Source organism: Ziziphus jujuba, chromosome 8, assembly GCF_031755915.1.
Source record: "Ziziphus jujuba cultivar Dongzao chromosome 8, ASM3175591v1".
Lineage (NCBI taxonomy): Eukaryota > Viridiplantae > Streptophyta > Magnoliopsida > Rosales > Rhamnaceae > Ziziphus > Ziziphus jujuba.
This window is the reverse complement of record NC_083386.1, coordinates 11103173-11125631: the sequence shown is the minus strand read 5'-3', so window position 1 is coordinate 11125631 and position 22459 is coordinate 11103173. Positions and strand designations below refer to the sequence as shown.

General features: G+C 31.7%; 2 protein-coding genes across 6 annotated transcripts; both read right to left on the bottom strand.

Annotated features, from left to right (window-relative positions):
- Positions 1–3784: 3784 nt before the first annotated feature.
- LOC107406225 (protein HESO1) lies at positions 3785–11126 on the bottom strand. 4 transcript variants are annotated; one of them, XM_048470044.2, is made up of 11 exons: positions 10918–11126; positions 10510–10570; positions 9920–10069; positions 9648–9795; positions 8223–8387; positions 7499–7677; positions 7323–7418; positions 5833–5902; positions 5238–5368; positions 4913–5023; positions 3785–4791 (listed from the first exon to the last, which is right to left on the bottom strand). In XM_048470044.2, exons 4-11 carry the CDS (start codon positions 9784–9786, stop codon positions 4255–4257), a joined length of 1428 nt encoding a protein of 475 aa, XP_048326001.1. In that variant the 5' UTR covers positions 9787–9795; positions 9920–10069; positions 10510–10570; positions 10918–11126; the 3' UTR covers positions 3785–4254. The 4 variants fall into 4 exon arrangements, with proteins under 4 accessions (XP_048326001.1, XP_048326002.1, XP_048326003.1 ...); XM_048470045.2 differs by lacking the exon at positions 10918–11126 and adding an exon at positions 10762–10894; XM_048470046.2 differs by lacking the exon at positions 10510–10570.
- Positions 11127–12305: 1179 nt separating this feature from the next.
- LOC107406226 (probable methyltransferase PMT11) lies at positions 12306–21704 on the bottom strand. Of its 2 annotated transcripts, XM_060819641.1 has the most exons (10): positions 21122–21704; positions 17147–17543; positions 16664–16813; positions 16289–16559; positions 15786–15896; positions 15049–15208; positions 13923–14180; positions 13704–13826; positions 13322–13399; positions 12306–12927 (listed from the first exon to the last, which is right to left on the bottom strand). In XM_060819641.1, exons 1-10 carry the CDS (start codon positions 21430–21432, stop codon positions 12720–12722), a joined length of 2067 nt encoding a protein of 688 aa, XP_060675624.1. In that variant the 5' UTR covers positions 21433–21704; the 3' UTR covers positions 12306–12719. The 2 variants fall into 2 exon arrangements, with proteins under 2 accessions (XP_060675624.1, XP_048326145.1); XM_048470188.2 differs by lacking the exon at positions 21122–21704 and having other exon boundaries at positions 17147–18167.
- Positions 21705–22459: the final 755 nt, after the last annotated feature.

Genomic DNA, 22459 nt, shown 5'->3' with positions numbered 1-22459 from the left:
GAAAACTACTGATATATATTTTTAAATTAACCTTTGAAAAAGGGTTTTATGTAATTATAACCTTGAAAACTACTGATATATATTTTTAAATTAACCTTTGAACCAATTCAATAACTAATAAAAGAAATTCTAATGATAAAATCATCATATCTATTTAATTTGATTATATATATATATATATATATATCTTGTAATTTAGTCATATACTTAAAAATTGTTTTTAAAATTTTGAAACAAAAAAGAAAAGGTAACAATTTTGTGATTTTAAAACTATAAAATAACAAAAGCAAGTCATAGTTAGATAATAAAGCAGAATTCAATTCAATATGATGGAGATAATTAGGATTGATTCGGACTAAATTTACTCAAATAACGCAATAAGATACGTAAAAAGGAGATATTATTCTTTTATTATTAGTATATAAAGTGGAGAACAAGAACCTGGTTTCATTCTCCATACAGGAAGCATGATCGATCAAACACACTACTTATATAAAACCATATCCACAGTTGTTGACAGCCTCAAAACATTGATGCTAAGGGTATTATATGTATATATATATATATATATATATATAATAAGCTGAAGGTCACATATATAGAATTGTTCGTAGACTGCACTTATTAGACTTTAAGACTCTAGAAGCTAACAATTCTAAAGTCTAAACGCAATTGTCAATACAAGGAGCTTAACTATGAACAATATTTTTGATGGGAAAGTGCTTACAAGGTACAACTTCATTATAACTTATATATCATATCCTATTTGACATCACCAAACATTATCCGTCACTTTTCAACTAAATTATGCATTTCGTAGTCTAAATTCCAGAGCATAAGGTTCTATAAAAAATTGATGTGAATCAGCATATACTTCGACTATATATGCTTCACACCCCTTTCTTTGCCCTCCTGGTTACATTCCTTTTAAAAAAAATAAATAAATAATGACTATTTGTTTCATTTTAATTATATATTGTTAGAGTGGGGGAATCGTACTAGGAAGAGAACAATCTCACATTCGTTTCAATAATTTTAATGCAAACTTGTGATGAGGTGGGATTCCAAAATGAAAACAAAAAACTAATGAAATTTCATGTTAGCTTTAAAATAAAAAAGAGAAAGCTGAAGTCTTGAAGTCATATTAGTAAAATTAATTTTTTTTTTTCTTTTTGAAATTTATAATTTGAAAACAATCTACAATTACATAGCCAAGGATGTATATATTTAATTTTCTTAAAACATTATAAAATCGTATCCTAGATGAGCACACCCAATGGGCCTCAAAAATACAAACACATGCCAACACTAGAAAGGAAACCCTTCGCACCAACACAACAATCGAGGCCCATATCTATATTTTCACCCATTGAAAAGTTGCCATGCAGGTTGCGTTTGACCAAGTTATTGAAAACTTAAAAAATTACAAACAAATAATAAAAAAAAAAAAACTAGTAAACTTATTTCAACTTAAAAATAAAAAGATCTACCATAAAAAATAAAAAAAAACATTTAATCAAAAGAAAATACTAAAAAACTAATCAATATGTTTAAGTTACAATAAATGAAAACACAATAAAAAGAAAAATTAAAATAAAACATTTAATAGAAAAATGAAACACTAGAAACTAATAAACAACCTACAAAACTTCAACATGTTAATACTGTTATTAATAATGCTGATAATTAAAACAGGCTTAGCGGTAAAAAAAAACCTTAAAAGTATATGTAATAATGAACAAATTTCAAATGGTATCAAGATTATATAGTCCTCACTTACAAAATATAACATGCGGGTCCTATACGTGTTGTTGTGAGGATAGCATTCAAAAAAATTATATGATTTCAAAATCATGTAGTGTTCACTCATAAATATAAATGAAACTCATATAATATGATATTTTCTTTTTGAGTGAAGAAATATGATTTTTTTTTTCGTGTAATAATCTTCTACAAACTATATTATTCATAGATTTATTTAAATAATAAAATGTAAAAGAAAGATAGTGTAATGTGAAAAGAATCAAATTTAAGATATCAAAATTTTATCCAAATAAAATAGATGTTAGCAAAAATACTAAGATAAATTGAGTGATGTGGTCAAGGACGATGATATTTATCATTTCCATGAAATTTATATAAACTTGGCATCACTAGCTTATAAGATTTATCCCGTGATAATGGTATGATAGTGGAGACAAATTGAAAAAGAGGAGCTAAAGATTCACCAAAACAGAAGGAAAAAAAAAAAAGGAAACTGGAGAAATAGAAATAGAAGCTAAAAAGAAAGTGTAGAGAAAATACAAAGAATGAATAGTATAAAGATATGCAGCTTTTCCACCATCATTTTTTTTCTTTCCCTAGATTGTCTCTTTTCTTTCTTTCTCTCTTGCTCGGACTTTGAATGGAAAAAAAAAAGATTCTACACTGCTAAGCTTTTGTACATGTACTAATTTATATACTAAATATCAAAGGAAAGTATAATAGGTTTAGTTTTGTTTTTGATGTACTGTAGCCTCTGGTGTGGATTGGAGACCTTTTTATGCTGGTTAACACATTGATATTCATACTTGATGAAAGATCTCTCTTGATGGGATGTTTCAAAAACAATGCAAAGGAATTTTTTTTTTAAAAAAAAAAAAAAAAAGAAGACTGAGACCTTGTACGAAACATCATGGAAACTTACGGGATTAAAAAACCATTTTATAAGAAAATGCGAAAGCAAACAGAAAAACCGTTAGCATAGCATAAAAAATAAAAAATAAAAAATAATAAAAAAGGCACCCTAGAGCAAAAGCAAAATAAAATAAGCTCCAAAATTATCAATGGTGCCTCAGTAGCCTTATATATAAACCCTTTTTTTTTTTTTTTTGGTAAATAGCCTTATATATAAGCCCTTAGCATAACCCTTTTCCTTTACTTCTTAGAATGTTACTAAAGGTTTTTCATTCAACATGTCTACTTCTTCTCAAACTGCTTGCTATAAGGTCTGATCTGCTTCTGCTGAGGCTTACCACCTGGTGGTGGACGCAGACTGTGGAGACCAACATGATTATTAATGTGCTTCCTCATGTGTGATTGATTTTTTTTTTTTTTGTTTTTTTAAACAAAACCAGAAAGGATCACTCAAATAATCATGTTGATTTTTTTTTCAAACAAAACCAGAAAGGATCGCTCAAATAATCATGTTAGTCTGCCTAGCAGTAGGGCTCGGTGCCCATCACCACCAAGTTATTGTTGCCTTTATGGCAACTTGGGTGTGATAAAAATTAAAATTGTTGTATTTGCAGCAATTCTAGCTGATGGCCAAGGTAGTGTTATCAATCTTTCTCTCCCAAAGTTTATGAAAGGTTTTTTCTAGATGGTATATGTCTAACCTTTTTCATTTATAACTTTTTGGCAGTATTCTTTGACCTTTTGTTGTTCTAGTGGATTTTGTATGTGGGGTTTTCGGCTTTGTATGTTTTTAGTTTTGGGTGGTGATTTTTTGGTAAATTATTAGCTGCAGAGCTAACGGCCCATTTATCACCTTGACCACTAATAAAGAGAAGTGAAAATGAGTTTCTCTTTCGTTGGCCTAAAGATTCGAAATTGTATATGATATTAACCATTTTAAGATATTGTAATTTGATATAAAATTTAAGGGTGCTTAAACATACATCCAAAAGTGACCATAGCTAAATTCAAATAGCAGTAAATTAATGATTTCTGTTTCGACTTGAACCAAAAAAGAGTGTTAAGCAGATAGCATAATTTGTTGGTTCGTTTCATTTTCACTTCAGAATACACAACATATATATATATATATATATAGATATATATTTCAATTCGAACACATATTATTGCATTCGATCCAGAAATGGGAACAAAATGCAAGCAAGAACTAGTATGTATCTATCTTCACTCTTCAACAATATGGCCATGCTCCACTTGGTTCTATCTCATAACTAAAACCTCGGAAAGTCGAACAACAATCCACCACTAGAAACATTCAATTGAAAATGCACTTCCCTTTACCCATGCCAAAAAAAATAAAAATAGAAAACCCATCTGGACACAATTTTGTCTTCAGTATTGGAAAAGATCTAATGCAGCAAAAGGAAGTCAATCATGTTCTTTACTAGAATGCCAGAAGCCCAGGACACTGCATTAAGTTTCTTAATGGGCATTAAACCATCTTATTATATTACTATTTCACTCTTTCTGGTGAAGCAGGCACCAAAAAGCTGTAGGAATTGTGATTCACACCTACCATTATTTATCAAATCTTGGTCTCCATCTTCGCTGCTGCCCCTGGTTGTAATGTGTTTGAAGAGGTGGTTTCCTTGTGGAGGCATTGTTATAATGGCCTTCATGCCTCACATTCTGAAATTGAGGATGAACTTGTGACGATGAGTTCATTACCGTGTGTGTCTGTGGAGATGGTTGGTGGCGGCCACCGTCACTGGAGTTCTGTGGATGAAAGTATCCAGTCCTTGGCAACTGGGGACGAGTTGTTTGGTAGCGGACACCATTACTACTTCGGTTCTGCAATTGTAAGTGCTCTGATCTTTGCCATTGTGGATTAGTTGATTCATCATAACCAGCATTGTGACTGTGGTTCCTAACAGGTGCCCTAGAAATAAAGCGCAATGTCTTCGGTTGGACTAATGTGTCAAGGAGGGAATTCCGACTTGGATGCACTGATATAAGCCTACGATAGGTTGATTCAAATGCTTCAGATATCCTTGACAATTGTTTCGAATTAACAGCCCTTGCAGTATTCTGTGGCTGCTCAAAAGGATCCTCAACCTAATTAACCATCAGCAATGCCAATCATAAAAACGGTAGTGGAAGCGGCATTTATCATTGTTGCATATGAGACAGGGTGCATTTCCAAAAAGTTAAAAAAGATGAAGTGAGAGGGAATTACAAAAATTGCGTATGTTTTAGGCAACCATCTCGTGTTGCTTTCAATGTATTCCCACTGTCCCCTGTATGTGCAAATTCCCAAGTTTGAGGCCTTTAAACTAATGTCAGAAAACTGCAATATGTGAAAAACAATTATCATGAAAGCGAATATGATCCAAACCAGATAAAACAAAGGCCTTGGCTAAAGGCACCATAAGTCAACTTTGACAATTATAAGAATCCTGAAATTCATGATTGCATCATTGTTTGCTCAAATCCACACAACACTATAAACCAAGATAGTGGCGAAAGTGGCAAAAGTAGCAAGTCCCTGTACAAATGGTTACCTTTCCAAGGAAAGAAATGAAAAGCTCAGACAAAGAACTTCGGTTAACTGCTCTCATTTTGTCTAATCTGAACCTGGTTATATTTGCAGCACATGTTTCCGCAATATATTTCTCTGCATCAGCCCTCAAACCTGAATTTACATATTGTCAATACTTCAGGATATTTTAGACATCTACAGCAAAATAGGAACCAAAAATAAACCAAAGCATGGTTCATATATTACACTACATAAAAGTGTCACAGATTAACGAATTAAAGAGAGATCCAGTGATTACTTAAATCTGATTTGTATGCTTAATACAGAACATGAATAACTAAGCCCAATATGAAGACCTCTAAACCAGTTGCACTTCTCGTCAGTTACACGTGAATAACTCCTAACACATTTTACTAGCTTTACATTGTACTAAAAAATGTTTAACTCAACCAATAAAAGTGATTTTTTTTTTTTGTAAATGACTAACTAATATGACAACAATGGCCAAAAGCTTCTCACCAAATTAAAATTCATCCTCGCGGTCTGAGAGTATACTAATCTGACAAGCACATAGCTTCAGTGATGTTTTATGTTTTAAGGTTGTAGAGGAAAAGTACCTGTAAGATCATCAGCAATATTACCCGGATATATATCTTGAAGAGGTGGAAAAATAGCAGGTACACACGTCTGGAATGAGAGAGAGAGGAAAGAAAAAAAAAAAAAAATGGTAATTACACTTTGCACCCCCAAACCATGCAGTGTTTTTCACTTTGCACCACAACCTTCAAAAACTCTCATTTTATTGTCACTTTGGCACAATTGTCAACATCATCCAAAATTTTGATAGAAAATGCTGCATGTGCAAGTCACATGCTTTGCAATGAAGGGCATTTCATACAAAAGCAACTTAAAATGGACAAAATTGAAAGATTTATTAAAAAGTATAAATAAATGGTGGCATGTTTTTATTAAAGTAGAGCAATAAGTTTCTTGAGTTTTAATAATTGAACAATTTTACTCTCTTCTTTTGTCTCTAAATTATTTTTTTCCCAAAATATCCTTCATTAGGAGGCATGTCACTTCGCTTGCATATGTGACTTTTTCCATCCAAATTGTGGATTGCATTAACAATTATACAAAGTGAGAGGAAAATGATAGTTTATGGTGCAACTTGAGAGTATTTAAAGGTTGGGATGCAAAGTGAAAAATACTGCATTGTTTAGGGGTGCAAAGTGTAGTTAACCCCCCAAAAGAAAAAATAAATAAATACAAAATTCCAACCATACACATTGGCGCATAAACTAACTGAACATTTTATAAAATTCAAGCAACAAAAGAGGATCAACCAACTCTTATGGAGAAATAAAACCAAAAAAATAGAGGAGATGATTAAAAAGAACATGAGAAAACATTTAGACGGTGAAACGGATGAAATTAACAAGTTGTAAACAAATAAATTAAAAAGCCTAGAAAGTTAAAAAGAGTTTTTTATTCTACTTTCAGAAGAGCAGGTTTGAATCAACCATCTTTTAAATGCATTCCGTGCAGCTGAAATAGGAATGAAAAATTCTTCTAAATATTCCCCAGTTAACATTAAGATATTAAGGAAAATATCAACCTCTTTGAGGTTTGATATAAATACATTTAGACCTCCAGAGTTTGAAAAATCATCACTTAGCATCCTAAAATTAACCACAGTTAGAAAAGAAAATATTTTTAATTAAATTGACTTAGAAACAGTCTATTTTACACATATGTGTTGAAATAAATATTAAATTATATTTGTATATCTTATACAACAATATATATTACTTAAGATCTTAATGGTTTAAAATAGAAAGGCTAGTAAATGTCATTTCTGTAATATACATTTATTATATAAATACATTGTAAAAAATTAACAATAATAAAAATTCAATATCTATTTTGATACAAAAGGATATAATAGACTTTTTATAAGTTAAATTAGTAAAAAAAGCAACTTTTCAAACCCTGGTTAACTCTTAAGGGTGCTATGTGATGATTTTTCAACCTTAAGGGCCAAGAGTATTTTGGTCAAACATCAAGGAAGTGCTATTTTCCCTAAGATATAAAGTTAAAAAGTCACCTGAAAATGGAACACCACAAGCAAACTGAGAGAGTATGAATTGAAAGTCCCAGCTTTTGGATTATTGATATTATGTGCCTTGGCCCATTCCTTTACCTACACAAACTAGAAGAATACATCATATAGAACACTTCTTCCCACACAACAGCAACTTCTAGTTTGCAATAAGAATGTACCAGCAAAACCATATCACGGAAGCGTCCATCTAGCTCATTGATCCAAAACAAGAACTTGGACTTCATTTGACCTTGCAGATTGTCAATTGAAATATCACAAGATATGTTCTGCAGATTGCTTTCAACTTTCAAAATAGGCACTCTTGCACTGGGGATAAATTGCAAGCTGTGCCATCCACCTGCAAGTCAACATTGTACTAAAAATAAGAGAGGTTGTGATTAAGAGCGATCAAACCAACCAAACAACAACCTTCCCTTCCAAAAGGCGACCGAAAAATAAAGGAATAAAATAATTATATAAGTTGAACATAAACTGGCAACATAGTCAGTAAGACATTTCTACATGGCCTCCTAGTTAAAACACGTAAAGCATTAATGTGTTCAGGATTTACATAATGAAAGAGTATTAACAGACTGAAACTTGCTCTCAACCAACCTACACATTAGTAACAGATTCTAGAAAGAGAAAATGATAGAAATGGAAGTGAAGTATAACAAATGAATCTCCTTGTTAGGCACTCCATACATGGTTAGTTGATGAACAACAAACAAACCATACTTCATGCCAGTGCCAGAACCAGAAGTACTTCCACGGCTCTGGCCATTGCCATAACATGTATTAAGATGATAACATGCAATTACTAATTAACTAGATATCATGGAGAGGTAGAGATCCAAAGTATGAAATTACAACCCAAAAAAAAAAAAGTAGAAATCTAAAGACCTTTCTGTCTCATGGCTTTGAGCAGTTGTCGTAACAAATTCTGTTTGTGCTTTTTTCCAGAAGATGAAATAAATGAACCATTGGATAAGTCAATTGAAATATCCAGGTCCCCCCACCGTGAATAGAGATTAGACACAAATGAACCAAATGGCTCCACAGTTGCACCTGTTTATAAGAATTATGTCATGAATCCAAATTGCTAGTTACTTAACTTTGTAACCAAGGGAAATAATTTTGCTTAAGTAAAGAAAACAGATAATGTCATAGCAAATTAAAAAGAGAATCAAATTCAGAAAATAATTTCAAGAAATAAAAAAACAAAAAAACAAAAAACAAAAGACAAAACAAAGCTAAAGGTTAAATAAATTAAGAATTAAGAAAATAAAGGTCAAATAAATATCTCCTCATCTAGAAGAACATAGAGAAGGAAAGCTATTGGAGAATGTTCTTTCCAATCGTTGTTTCCAGAATTTTCAAATCAGGTAAAACATTAAATAAAAACCATATCTGTATTTCTTACCCTCACTAAAAGAGAACTGTGGATCTTTAAACTTAATCAACTTAAGATAAACTTAACTATGAAGCTCAAAAGGCAGAGACAGTCACAGAGAGAGAGAGAGAGAGAGAGAGAGAGAGAGAGAGAGAGAGAGAGAAGTTTGTGCGCAAAGGACACTCTAACAATATAATTTTAGCCTTAATAAAAGTTTGAGAAGAAAGCAGAACAAGGAGCTGCTAGGTTCATGAAAATGAAGAATAGTTATCATCTAATTATTTCACCCATGAAAACAAATAATTCCTGACGGTATGATTTTTTCCATTTAAAATTTTGTTCAGAAAAATATTGCACATTGGTTTGCTAAAGGATACTCTCATTCCTATCCCTATATCATGTCTTCCTCTTCAAAGATTTAAACAAGCAGAAACCCAAAGGAATGTGCAAATGTCAGCACTGTGTATTCGAAGCTGAAGTACCTTATCAAATTAAAGAAAACCAAAGCCATCATAAAAGAATAAACTGAACAACAAAACTTTCTGGTAGTAACACATAAAAAGTTAAATCCCTATACCAGTCAACAAAATTGGGATAACTTTTTCTAAATTGTAAGATGTTTCTGATATTACAGTAGGAAAAAAGAAGAGTTTTAAATTGTTTTAGATGAAATTACTTCTCAGTTCTCACCACCCAAAATACCATATTATCCAGTTGATGTAACTATGCCTAAAATAGTGCAGGAATACAGAACTGAAACATTCCATTCCCACAGTGCAAGTAAAAATCCACTTCCCTTTTTTTTTTTTCTTTTTTAACTCACAAACTGATAACCAAATCATGAAAATACTCTAACTGAGTTTTTTTTTTTTTTTTTTTAATCAACAAATAGCTTCTTTAAACCATCAGAATCATCAAAATGCAACATCAATCACCTCTTAAAACTTCCAGAGATCCAACAACTCCTCGTAATTCATTAATGATTCGAAATCGTGTCGCCCAATCATCATGTAAGGGATTAACCGTAACCAGTATTTCCCTGAGAGTATGCTCCAATGTGCTATAGGCACTCATCTTTTAGGACTGTAAAACATAAGAAGTTCTCTAAATATGTCAAAATCTAAATACAACAATGGGCTTGAGCAATGTTAAAGATAAATTGTAACAAAGAAAAAGCACTTGCATCCTACCAAGAATTTTTCAATACCTTTTTTCTGTCAGGAATAATGCACCATCAAAAGCATACGATAACATATCATCAAATCGAACCTCAAAGCCCTTGGTCTACCAACCACCGATTGATATTTGAGATTTGCTCTCAGAGTTAGGAATAGTAGATCCATACATCGAGTGTGCACTACAATAAAGTTTTCCATCAGACATATGGAAAAGACATTCATAAAGCCAACTAAAATAAAAGCTATATGAGCAAATCAATATTCACATAGAAACTTCAAGGAGTTAAACGACTTAATGAACCTAATGTCTTCCAATCTAACTTCAGCTTGTGTTGGATATAATAGTAACAACAGCAATAATATGTTTTAAGTACACGAATGAATCTTTCATCACATAAGTAACCATTTCATGAACATCATTAAGTGTCATGGTCCACACAAGTCAAGGCCGCGGAAATGAGACCATAATAAGGTGTAAAACTCAGAATCAGACCTCTCTCAACTGCCATCGGAATATCTAACATTGACCCAACAACGGCTTATCCCCTTATTTTCCTAAGATATTAACATTCAAAAAAATAAACAAACAAACAAAATTAACAGTGAGAAACATACTAACCTCTCCTACATTTTCCCCTGGAAATTGTTTTGTATAATTTCCAACAAATTTACATTACCATCTGCATTTAACAATCAAAACCCATCAAGCAATACAAAGAGAATTCCCAAGAAAACCATCCAAGAACACCAAAAGTTTACACTAAACTCATATATATATATATATATACATATATATGAAAGATCAATAATACAGCTACACATTTATAACAAACTAAGAGGGGTTAAATCGATCTTGGGTAGTTTTCTTTACCATGATTTCTAGGTTTTTGATGAATGTTTAAGAGCATTGCTTTTTTATCGGAGGCAAAAGAAGCAAAAGACTTTCTTAATGTATATATTGCAATTTAGAGTGAGAAAAAGTAACAAGTGGGGTTTGCTTAATGCGAAGGGTTTGCTTTATATCTACCTTTTTTTGTGAGGGTTCATTATAATCGGTACGAAGACGCGAAGAATCAGAGACAGACAGTGAGCGACGAAACTAGTACAGGGTCTGACGCGTTATTGCTTTTCGAGCTCGAATCTTTTCCCTTTTTTTTTTTTTTTTTTTTTTTTTTCACCCAAACCAAACACACTTTCTCACACAAAGCAGCCGGTTGGATAAAAATGCTGCGCGCAAGAATTCAAGAATTAGACCTTCTTCCTTATTACGTCTATTGGTACTGTCACTATTCCTCGGTTTGTTGTTATTATATTTATACTTACCTTGGAAAATAAATAACATTAATAAAGAGTTTATCTATAAATTCAAATCTCCTTAAAATATAATAATTTAATTAACAAAATTAAATTCACTGTAAATTAGTTTTTTTTTTAATTATACTAAATAACATAATTAATTTGTTATAAAAATAATTTGGCATTATAGGTTTTCCATAATGTTTATTTTAAAAAATATAGAATGAAACTTGTTTTTTAGTATCAATAATTGTTTATTACTTTTATAATTAAAATTTTAGATTAGATATTTAATGCAATTTAATAATTAATCAAGGAAAAAAATGAAATTGAAACTTGATAATGAAAATAATTTTCACTTCACAATTGACCGCCACATATGTAATTATTTTTTCCATTGATCTTCAAATTTCATCTCAAACTGTCTTTTAACCTAGTTAAACATGTGTAGATGATTTGGTAGTTTTACACCATTAAGTATTTTTTTTATTGAGAAATATATAAAATAAAACATATTTAAGCAATTAAAGAATTACAATTATACGACCTTGCATTTTGAGAATTGGCCAGAGAAAAAAAAAATACAAACTAATAATAATATATATATATATATATATACACATATAAAACAAATAAAATAAAAAAAGCCTTGGAAGTCAACAAAAGTTAAAGAGTTGATGAGTCAACTCAACTTTAAAATCCAATTGGGCGTTCAAAAATAGACGCACTCAAAGGAATAGACCAATATACATTTATTTCTATTTTCTGGGATGAATAATAGACCAATAGATGTGATTACATTACAATTGATGATTTATTTATTTTTTTTATGCAAATTCCAATCTACTTCACATCCCAACTTTATAAAGTTAGAATGTTTTAACTTTATCTAGTTAGAATGCTTTGACAAGGTCAGTATTGTTCAAGGGAAAACAAGTTTCTTCCTTCAAAAACAATCTTGAAGATTTTGGCCTTTTCTTCTCTATTATTGCTTTTTTTCTCACGCATTGATCTGAATTTGAAATTCCCCCACTAGATGATAAAGAAACCAAAAATTAAAAAAATGAGGCAGTCAAAAAGTAGTCACTCAACATCTCAATGTCTACTTATTGCATAAAATGAAAGCAAAATTGAGTAAGAATTAATTGAAGAGTATGAGGAATAGTAGCGTGCAATATTTACAAGTTCACATTAAATAAAAATTGGAATTCACTCTCACCTACTCTTTATCAATTGGAGCAGTAGGCTACTAGCTAAACAACCACGTAACTTACTATGATGATTTAGTTTACAAGGCTTCTCTGAAACTCACTGTGACAAAGACCCGAATATCCACACCTCAATTAAATACACAAATAAAACAATTTCCTCTCTCCTTCTCTCCCACTCTCATTTTCTTCTAAACATGTTCACCAACTATCTTCTACAATCACTTCAACAACGGTGTTAGGACATTAATCTGTCTTACAAATCTTCTCTTTGCCATGAATGGGATTCTCTGAAATACAATCTGCTCTTAAATCCCAATATGCTTTAAGCGCGCAGTAGACGTTTTTCAGCAGTAAAGAGTCTATAACTTGCATGAGGACCCTCACTTGTGTCTCGTATCGTTACATGCCATCCCATTGCATTTGCTATGGTAACAAGATCATCCATGATTGAAAGAGAGTCACGGATGTAAACACGTCCACCAGGTCTCAGTATCCGATCCATCTCAAGCATGATTGAAGAGATATTGCATCTGATACAAAGAATAGAATAAATATGAAACATTATCAGAAATAGGAAAATAACTTAGAAGTTTCACATCTTAACAAAATTTCGCGATTATATAAAAACATCAAACCATGTAAAACACAATTTACCCCCCCCCCAAAAAAAAAAAAAAAAAAAAAAACCATGTAAAACACATCCCCAAAGGTATGTTAAACACATACCCATGGATCCATTTGATTTTATGTTCAATTTAGTTAAAATTTTCTAATTAGTCAAAATTTCTTTTTAACCACTAAAGTTAGAATAATAACTTAGGTTCAATAACTCTGAATGTCCATAACACACCAGCTTATGGAACAAAAGTTAAAAGATAAATGCAAAACAGATCATATTTCTCTACTGAGAGGAGAGGAGAATACCTTTTTTTCTCAATAGAGAAGAGACCAGCTGCATGCAATAAATCATAGGTTCTGGGGTATGTATCAAATGGCTCACACCTGATACATGTTTGCAAATCATTTATATCAAACACGAAACCTTGTTGCAAAAGAAACAGTCAAATCCAGCCAAAAAAACAAAAAATTATTGGTAATCAGCATGAATTACTTTCATAGATGGTGAATAACATAAAATCTATCAAAAACAATTTTAGAAAGTAATGCAACATGCTGGTAAGATGAAATAGGTGTTGAGATATATAGAATAAATGACAACATTAAGCAATCAGAATAAAATAAATAAGTGCCCATAAAGAACTGCGAATCAATATATTTAGCAGTTAGAAAAAGTTGTGAAACATACCAGTCGTGCATAACTCCGATAAGCCCACGGTCATATATAACAGGCAAGGTGTTAGGCCCACTAACAGGAACCACATTCATAACCCAAGAATTTAAATTCTGTTCAATCAATGCTGTTGCAAATCTGCCAATTTAGCAATAATAAACATTCAAATCTTTCTTTAAGAAAACAAAAAACAGGAGAGATACAGAATCCTAGAACTTAAGAAGAATATAATACCCTCCAAAGCCAGCTTTCATGTCCATTACATTTCTTAATCTTAACTTCTTCCAATGTAAAGCACGAACAAAGCCTTCTACATTATCGTTCCAGTATTTTGATTCTGCCTTGAAAAGCTCATTTCTAGATATATATGCATCAATTTGTATGGACTGGAGTCTATTAGGAGGAGTTTGCAGTCGTGCCGGCCATTTTGAGACATTTGCTCCATAACCATTTTCAGGAAGCGGTGAGATGCATGCCTTCAGATCAACATACCTACATGATACATTATTTGGAATGTCATGCCAACAATAATAACTACATGATACCAAAAAACTGTAAAGCTCTTGCAAATGAATCCTGATCAATTATCATTGTCTAAAAGCTTATATAGTCAGAAAAGATTCATAAGTAACAACTTAAATCAACCTTAATCCTAAATGTTTGGGATCAACTACACAATCCTCATCTGAAAATTAATTGGGAACAGTAGATGATCACTGTTTCACCATACTGTCCTATAAGCTATATCTTGATCCAAATCTCTTAGGACCTATCCTTCCCAATCAAGCACATCCTTCCCAATCAATCACTTCCCCCTTCAATTCTCTAATCAATTCTTCTTATCAGCGCATTTATATCTCTATCCTTACAATGTGCATATGACCAAACCGCTTCAACTAACTTTCACATATCTTTATAAGAATGTTCAGAAAAATATCAAAGAGAATTCTCTACATATTTAGTATGCATGCAAAACTGTCGAATTATGTGATGCCATCATTAAATTACAACTGAAAAGATGAGTGGAAAAACTGGTCTATGATGAAAACTTTCTTTCCACATTTCAAACCCTTGGTTATTTTATTTCAACTTTCATGCATAAAGCTCCATGCTTAATTTCATGAAACGAATAAACTAAAATAATTAAAAACATGTCTCACTTATAAAAATGTACTTAACCTTTTTTGTTTATTTTTTTGAGAAAAGGTGGAGAGTGACTTATTTTTTTTTGTCTCTGTGTGTGTGTGTGTCTGTGTCAAAGTTCCATATCTTCAGGCAAGCATCAATATTTGAGCTAATAATTTCTTTTTAGACATTATAGTATCAACCATAAAAGAGTAAGACAGAATAAAGTATATACCAGACATTGTCTGGGTTATCATCTGGATCACACAATGGAGGTTTAGTTCCCTCTTCACGGTTTAGATAGCAGCTATTGCTTAAAGGCTTCCGCCATATTGCGATATATCCATCCTTTTTAACAAACTCCCAGCAAAGACGAGTAGTGAGGTTAAGCATTTCTGGCAACACGTCACCAAAGAAATAGAGAAATTAAAAGATATTAATACAAATATATAATAGATATATATATATATATATAGAGAGAGAGAGAGAGAGAGAGAGAAGAGAGAGGGAGAGTGAGGTGATTTCTTGCTCAGTTCAGAAACAAGATTATTAATAATTTAAATCTACACCCCAGTCAGCTCATCTGAAAAGGGAGCATGTGGATGTGAAACTAGTGGTGGCAGCAACTAAAGTTACAACACAATTTCATGCCCTTCCTCACATTTCTCTTTTATACTTTCTCCTTTTTAAGTCTAAAAGAAATACACCTACATATGCTTAAAAGAAAGCTAGACATAAAGTAACATAAAAAGATTAAAAAGAAGACATAAATACAGACAGACAGACAAGACAGACAGAGACTTATTTGTGAGTAAATCAACTTAAAAAGAAGACATAAATAGAGTATATGCATCACTTGTGGAAGCCTAACTAGCAATCCATAAATAAATACAAATTAATAAAGGAATTACAATAAATAAAAGAAAATAAAAAACAAAGAGGGTATTTAATTTGGAAAGTTTCTAAATGTACCTTGCCACTGTTCTTCAAGGGCTTCTTCATGCTTATAAACTGGCTGAGCAGCCCAAACAAAGTATCCTCCTGACCGGAGCATTCTATTAACCTCAAGCAGCAATATGCCACCTTCAACATAAAGTAATTGACAGTGGATAAACAGAAAAGAATTTAGTAATTTTTACACATTAAAAAGGATAAAAATATAGAAGTATATTCAGAGAAAACCCAGGCTAAAAAATTTAAGATTCTTATTCTAAAAAATTGTCCAAGAAGAGGAGCCGAAAATTTTGAGGTTGTTATAGTTCCAGTTAGTGAAACTAATAAACGAAGGGGAAAAATTGCAGAAGCATGGAGCTATAATAGCAATGCCAGCAGCAGTCTTACACTCTACATAAAGGGGCACGATTTAAATGCAAAATCTCGTACTTGAGCAGTTATTCTAATGTTTTTGCATTTTGCTGTGCTTTATGTATCATGGATAATTTGCTTGAAATGCAGGAGTAACAGATATTACATACCATCTCGCGTCCAATTGATCCTACAGCGTGAACAATGTATCAAGTCAAAAGCTTGGCTGGGATACAACAACCGGTGAGTTGCAAATGCTGCCACCATTGCTGGCACACCACGCTCAAGAGCAAACTGAATCTGGTTCTCATGAACATCTTTGGGAGCTATTGACATAGTGATGACGTTCCTCGATAGCAGATAAGCACCAAAACTCGCTACACCACATCCAACATCCAAAACAACTCGGGTGTTTTGACCAAATGCAATATCAGGAATCATCTGCACTGCAGATTACGAATTGACAATTGGGGAGAGAAAATATACAAACTAAAATTTTTTTCTTCCATTTTTCCTAAACATGTCAATTTTAAAATTATAATAACCTTTGAAATGTGATCCAAGTATTCATCTGCCCCGTGTATAAACTGCGTACCACCTCCTGGAAACTTAAACTTATTCTTGTTTCGAGAAATCCAGTTTTGACCTCCTTTATCTTCAACTAGACGATTATGTGGTACATTGCTGAACCAAACCTGCAAATGGGTATAATATGATTTCATGAAGAGCACAAACAAAGAAGCTCAAAAAATAAAATCAAGCTAATAATGAAACAGGATTCTACCAAATTCTTCATACTAATATTTTAAAGGAAAAGAACACAATCATAATAAACCGAAACAATACTTTGCATGTTCACAGAGATCTGAATTTTACGGATCAAAAGCAAAAATGGAGCAACAAAATTAGAAACCAAAAACTAACAAGCCCATCTACAATAATTGTAATAAATTTTCTTTCAATTTTCCCGGTAAAGTCAGAGAGCAGTAGTAATCTAGTAACAGCTATAAAAAAGAGTAAGCAAATACCTCGTCGCGGCTTCTCGGCCATGCGATTGGGCTTCTGTAATTCCTGGGTGCCGGAACCAAGCAATTCAAACCCCGACCCGGTTCGGGACAGTGCCGTTCGAACCGCTCGCCTTTGTCCGTCGATTTGAGCTTCTTGATTGCCTTGACATTATCCAAACAAGGTATGTACTCGCTCATACTACTCGGACACAGCTGAAACTTCTGCACACTAATCTTACCCGAATCGCTACCTCCATTCTCTCCGACCTTGGTCTCATTCTCAGCCGCCCAATTCTCCACAACCTCGTCCTGATCGAATTCCCCGACCTCGAACTCATCCGACATTGTCCCATTCTCGTCCACGATTCCGAACGTCTTAATCGAAGGCGGCGGAGGAGGAGGAGGAGTTGTCGGCGATACCACATGACGCGACGTGACCGGTGCCGGAGAGAACGATTTCACGGGGAAAGACTCGGTTTCATCGGCCGAAATCATGGATGAGATATTGAAGGACATTCCTTGATTGGGTGAGATTGAGACGGAATGGGTTTGGCGCGTGGTGAAGAAGACAAGCTGTTGGTTGCCCTCGGACCAGTGCTTGCCCAAGTAGAAGAATGTGACCGAAATGAAAGCAAAGGCAGCGATGGTTATGACCTTGGGGGCTTTGGAGAATTCTCCATTGGTTAAAGCTTTCATGGTTTTACTTTTCAGGTTCTGCCCAAAAAAAAAGTTTCAAATCAAATTTCTATGGATCTGAGATCTCTTGGTTTTTCTTCTCTCAGACAACAAATCAAACACATAGAGATCGTGCTGTTTCTGTGAGGTCCAGACTTGCTCCGAGAATATGTGTAAAAGAGTGAGAGTGTGGATTTGGAATTGGATTTTGGGTTTTGATTCTTTTCAAATGTTTTTGGGAATTTTATTTAAGAGGAGCTTGGTCAATGTCACGGTCACGGAGGAAGAGTGGACGGAGTTTATGTGGAGGGTGTCAGATGAATACACGTGTACAGATTGATTGGTTATCTCCTTTGGGGATGAGATTTTGTTTGTGCCCTTTCCCGTTTACTTGTCGGTGACAAACAATCTGACAAATTACGGCCTCCAGAATTGCAAGTCGACCAAATTTCTTGTCCCTTACGCTATTTAGATATTTTAAAATTTTATAGAATAAATTTTTTTTTTTTTGAAGAAATAAAATAAATTATTTTTTATTTGTACTTTTTTAGAATTCTATACTAAAAATTTATATCATCTTCCATTGATTAAGTATTCGGATCAAATAAATGTTACTTGTTTTATTTTTTAGAGACTTGAATATTATTATAATATCATTGATATAATTTTTCCAAATAGATGTCATTTAATTAATCTGTTTGCTAATCTATCTACCAAATAACAAATGAAATTAAATAAATTAAATATAAACAAGTGAACTTTTAATAAGTAAATAAAAAAAAATTCAGTATATATCAATAAAAATTTTAATGATATGCTAAAGAGTAATATTGCAATACCAAATTTGTTTACTAATTAGTATGAAAATATATTAGTGATTGAAAATTTAGTATAAATTAAATAATAAGTAATATTTTTATATGAAGAAATGAAATTCACTACACAAATTTAAAAAATTGGATATCATGTGTTGTAAAATAACACTTTGTATGTAAGATACTAGGATGGAAAATGATTATAATTAGACAATCTTATGGATATTTAAATAACATTGTTCCGTAATTTAACTGTTGCTTAACTGTCTCATGTTATTTTTATTTTTGTTTTTACATATAAGTTAAATTGGATTGTTGTACTTGTAAGACTCTCAAATTTCATATATATATTTTTTAATTTCTTGTTAATAACACTTTAGTATTCTTTTTGGACCATTAAGTTTAAGACATTCTACATTAAACTTTTTATTTATAATTTGTTTCTTATTTAATCCTCAATTTTGAAATTGACTAAGAAAAAATTTAAAATTTAATAACTGATTAGCTTTTTTATTCATCAATTATCAATATTTTCCCTCATATTATTTGTAAATTAAAAATAATCAATTTTATTAATTTTTAAACTTTTTACTAGTCAATTTATAAATTGAATGCTTATTGCAAAACAAATTATAAATTGAAGGACTTATGTAGAACATTTTAAACTTGAAAGTTTAATTTACGATCATGCCAAAGTATAAGATACTAAAATGCATTTTAAACTTTTATTTTATTTTATTTTTATTTTGATCAAATTATATTTTTAACAAATGGGGTTGAAGATCTAATTGAAAGGCAATTTTAAAGAAAATAGAGAACATCATCTGTAATAAATTAAAACTAAATTGTGTAAATTGTAATAAATTATATTTTTAATATTTGATTAAATCTGACAAAACTATTAACCATCCTTAGTTAAAAAAAAAAAATCAATTTAATCAAAATTCAACAAATTAAAACTTAAGGTCGAAATTTAAACATTTTAAATTTGAAAACTAAATATACAACTTCTAAAATTTACCAATTACACATTTCTTTTAATTTCATTTTCTTTCCACATTTTTTTTAAAAATAATGTATATATATATATATTCCACAAAATAGACAAATGTAGTCAAAATTTATTTATGGACATTACCAATTCTATCATTCAAACATTTCCTCTCACGTATGTGGATAGCTTATATTAGGTCCTTAAATGTGTTATTTTTGTTTTTGGATTAAGTTGCCAAAGCTTGAATTTAAAATGATAGGACCTCAAGGATATCATTGAATTATTTTATTTTATTTTATTTTTTATTTCAAAGATAAACGACTAGAAGATGGATCATCATATATTTTATATTATATTAGATTATTATCATTTGGATTGTTAGATATGATATAAAATTGATTTTTGTTACTTTCTATCCAAAAATATATATGTATATATATACATATTTATTTTTGTTACTTACCTTATATATATATATATATATATATAAACGCTTTACAATTTTGATAATATATAAATTATTGTACCAATAGCAACATATACATATATTCACCCACAAACCTACTTTTTATTTTCTTTTCGGGGCTAAGAAATCAGAACCTACTTTCAGTTAATTTGAATAAAAACAAAAGTTTAAAATGTTCATACTATGTTAGACTTTTTTGTTACACTATTAATGTTTGCTAATCTCTCATTGGGAATTAAAGTATTTACATGTGCTTGTGCAATAATAATTTCTATTTAATATAACAGTCTAATAAATATCTAAAATATAAATATCAAAATCTACTTTTAATAATTTTTGGGCTAAGAAATCAAAACCTACTTTCAATTAATTGAAAAGAAACAAAGATTTAAAATGTGTATACTGTGTTTTAGACTTTCATGTTACATTGTGAATGTTTGCTGATCTTTCATTATGGATTAAACTATTAATAATTGCATGTGCAATAATAAATTTCTATGCAATATAACAATAAATGGGTCAAATCTCTTAAATTATAGCCTTCATTTATTATTTGTCCCTCCATTAATTATTCATTGAAACGAACTTATAGTTTATTAATTAATTATTTCTCTACGAATTAAGGAAATAGAAATAAATGATGATCATTTCTAATTTATTAAACACATACACTCTATATATATATATATATAAAAGAGAGAGGTTGTCGACGACTGCAATACCGTCAAAAGTTTCATATTAACCCCATTGTCGTGCCGTGCATCAAACGGAAGTGCCGTTCGAACCGCTCGCCTTTGTCCGTCGATTTGAGCTTCTTGATTGCCTTGACATTATCCAAACAAGGTATGTACTCGCTCATACTACTCGGACACAGCTGAAACTTCTGCACACTAATCTTACCCGAATCGCTACCTCCATTCTCTCCGACCTTGGTCTCATTCTCAGCCGCCCAATTCTCCACAACCTCGTCCTGATCGAATTCCCCGACCTCGAACTCATCCGACATTGTCCCATTCTCGTCCACGATTCCGAACGTCTTAATCGAAGGCGGCGGAGGAGGAGGAGGAGTTGTCGGCGATACCACATGACGCGACGTGACCGGTGCCGGAGAGAACGATTTCACGGGGAAAGACTCGGTTTCATCGGCCGAAATCATGGATGAGATATTGAAGGACATTCCTTGATTGGGTGAGATTGAGACGGAATGGGTTTGGCGCGTGGTGAAGAAGACAAGCTGTTGGTTGCCCTCGGACCAGTGCTTGCCCAAGTAGAAGAATGTGACCGAAATGAAAGCAAAGGCAGCGATGGTTATGACCTTGGGGGCTTTGGAGAATTCTCCATTGGTTAAAGCTTTCATGGTTTTACTTTTCAGGTTCTGCCCAAAAAAAAAGTTTCAAATCAAATTTCTATGGATCTGAGATCTCTTGGTTTTTCTTCTCTCAGACAACAAATCAAACACATAGAGATCGTGCTGTTTCTGTGAGGTCCAGACTTGCTCCGAGAATATGTGTAAAAGAGTGAGAGTGTGGATTTGGAATTGGATTTTGGGTTTTGATTCTTTTCAAATGTTTTTGGGAATTTTATTTAAGAGGAGCTTGGTCAATGTCACGGTCACGGAGGAAGAGTGAACGGAGTTTATGTGGAGGGTGTCAGATGAATACACGTGTACAGATTGATTGGTTATCTCGTTTGGGGATGAGATTTTGTTTGTGCCCTTTCCCGTTTACTTGTCGGTGACAAACAATCGGACAAATTACGGCCTCCAGAATTGCAAGTCGACCAAATTTCTTGTCCCTTACGCTATTTAGATATTGTAAAATTTTATAAAATATTTTTTTTTTTTGAAGAAATAAAATAAATTATTTTTTATTTGTACTTTTTTAGAATTCTATATTAAAAATTTATATCATCTTCCATTGATTAAGTATTCGGATCAAATAAATGTTACTTGTTTTATTTTTTTGAGACTTAAATATTGTTATAATATCATTGATATAATTTTTCCAAATAGATGTCATTTAATTAATCTGTTTGCTAATCTATCTACCAAATAACAAATGAAATTAAATAAATTAAATATAAACAAGTGAACTTTTAATAAGTAAATAAAAAAAATTCAGTATATATCAATAAAAATTTTAATGATATGCTAAAGAGTAATATTGCAATACCAATTTTGTTTACTAATTAGTATGAAAATATATTAGTGATTGAAAATTTAGTATAAATTAAATAATGAGTAATATTTTTATATGAAGAAATGAAATTCATTACACGAATTTAAAAAAAATGGATATCATGTGTTATAAAATAACACTTTGTATGTAAGATAGTAGGATGGAAAATGATTATAATTAGACAATCTTATGGATACTTAAATAACA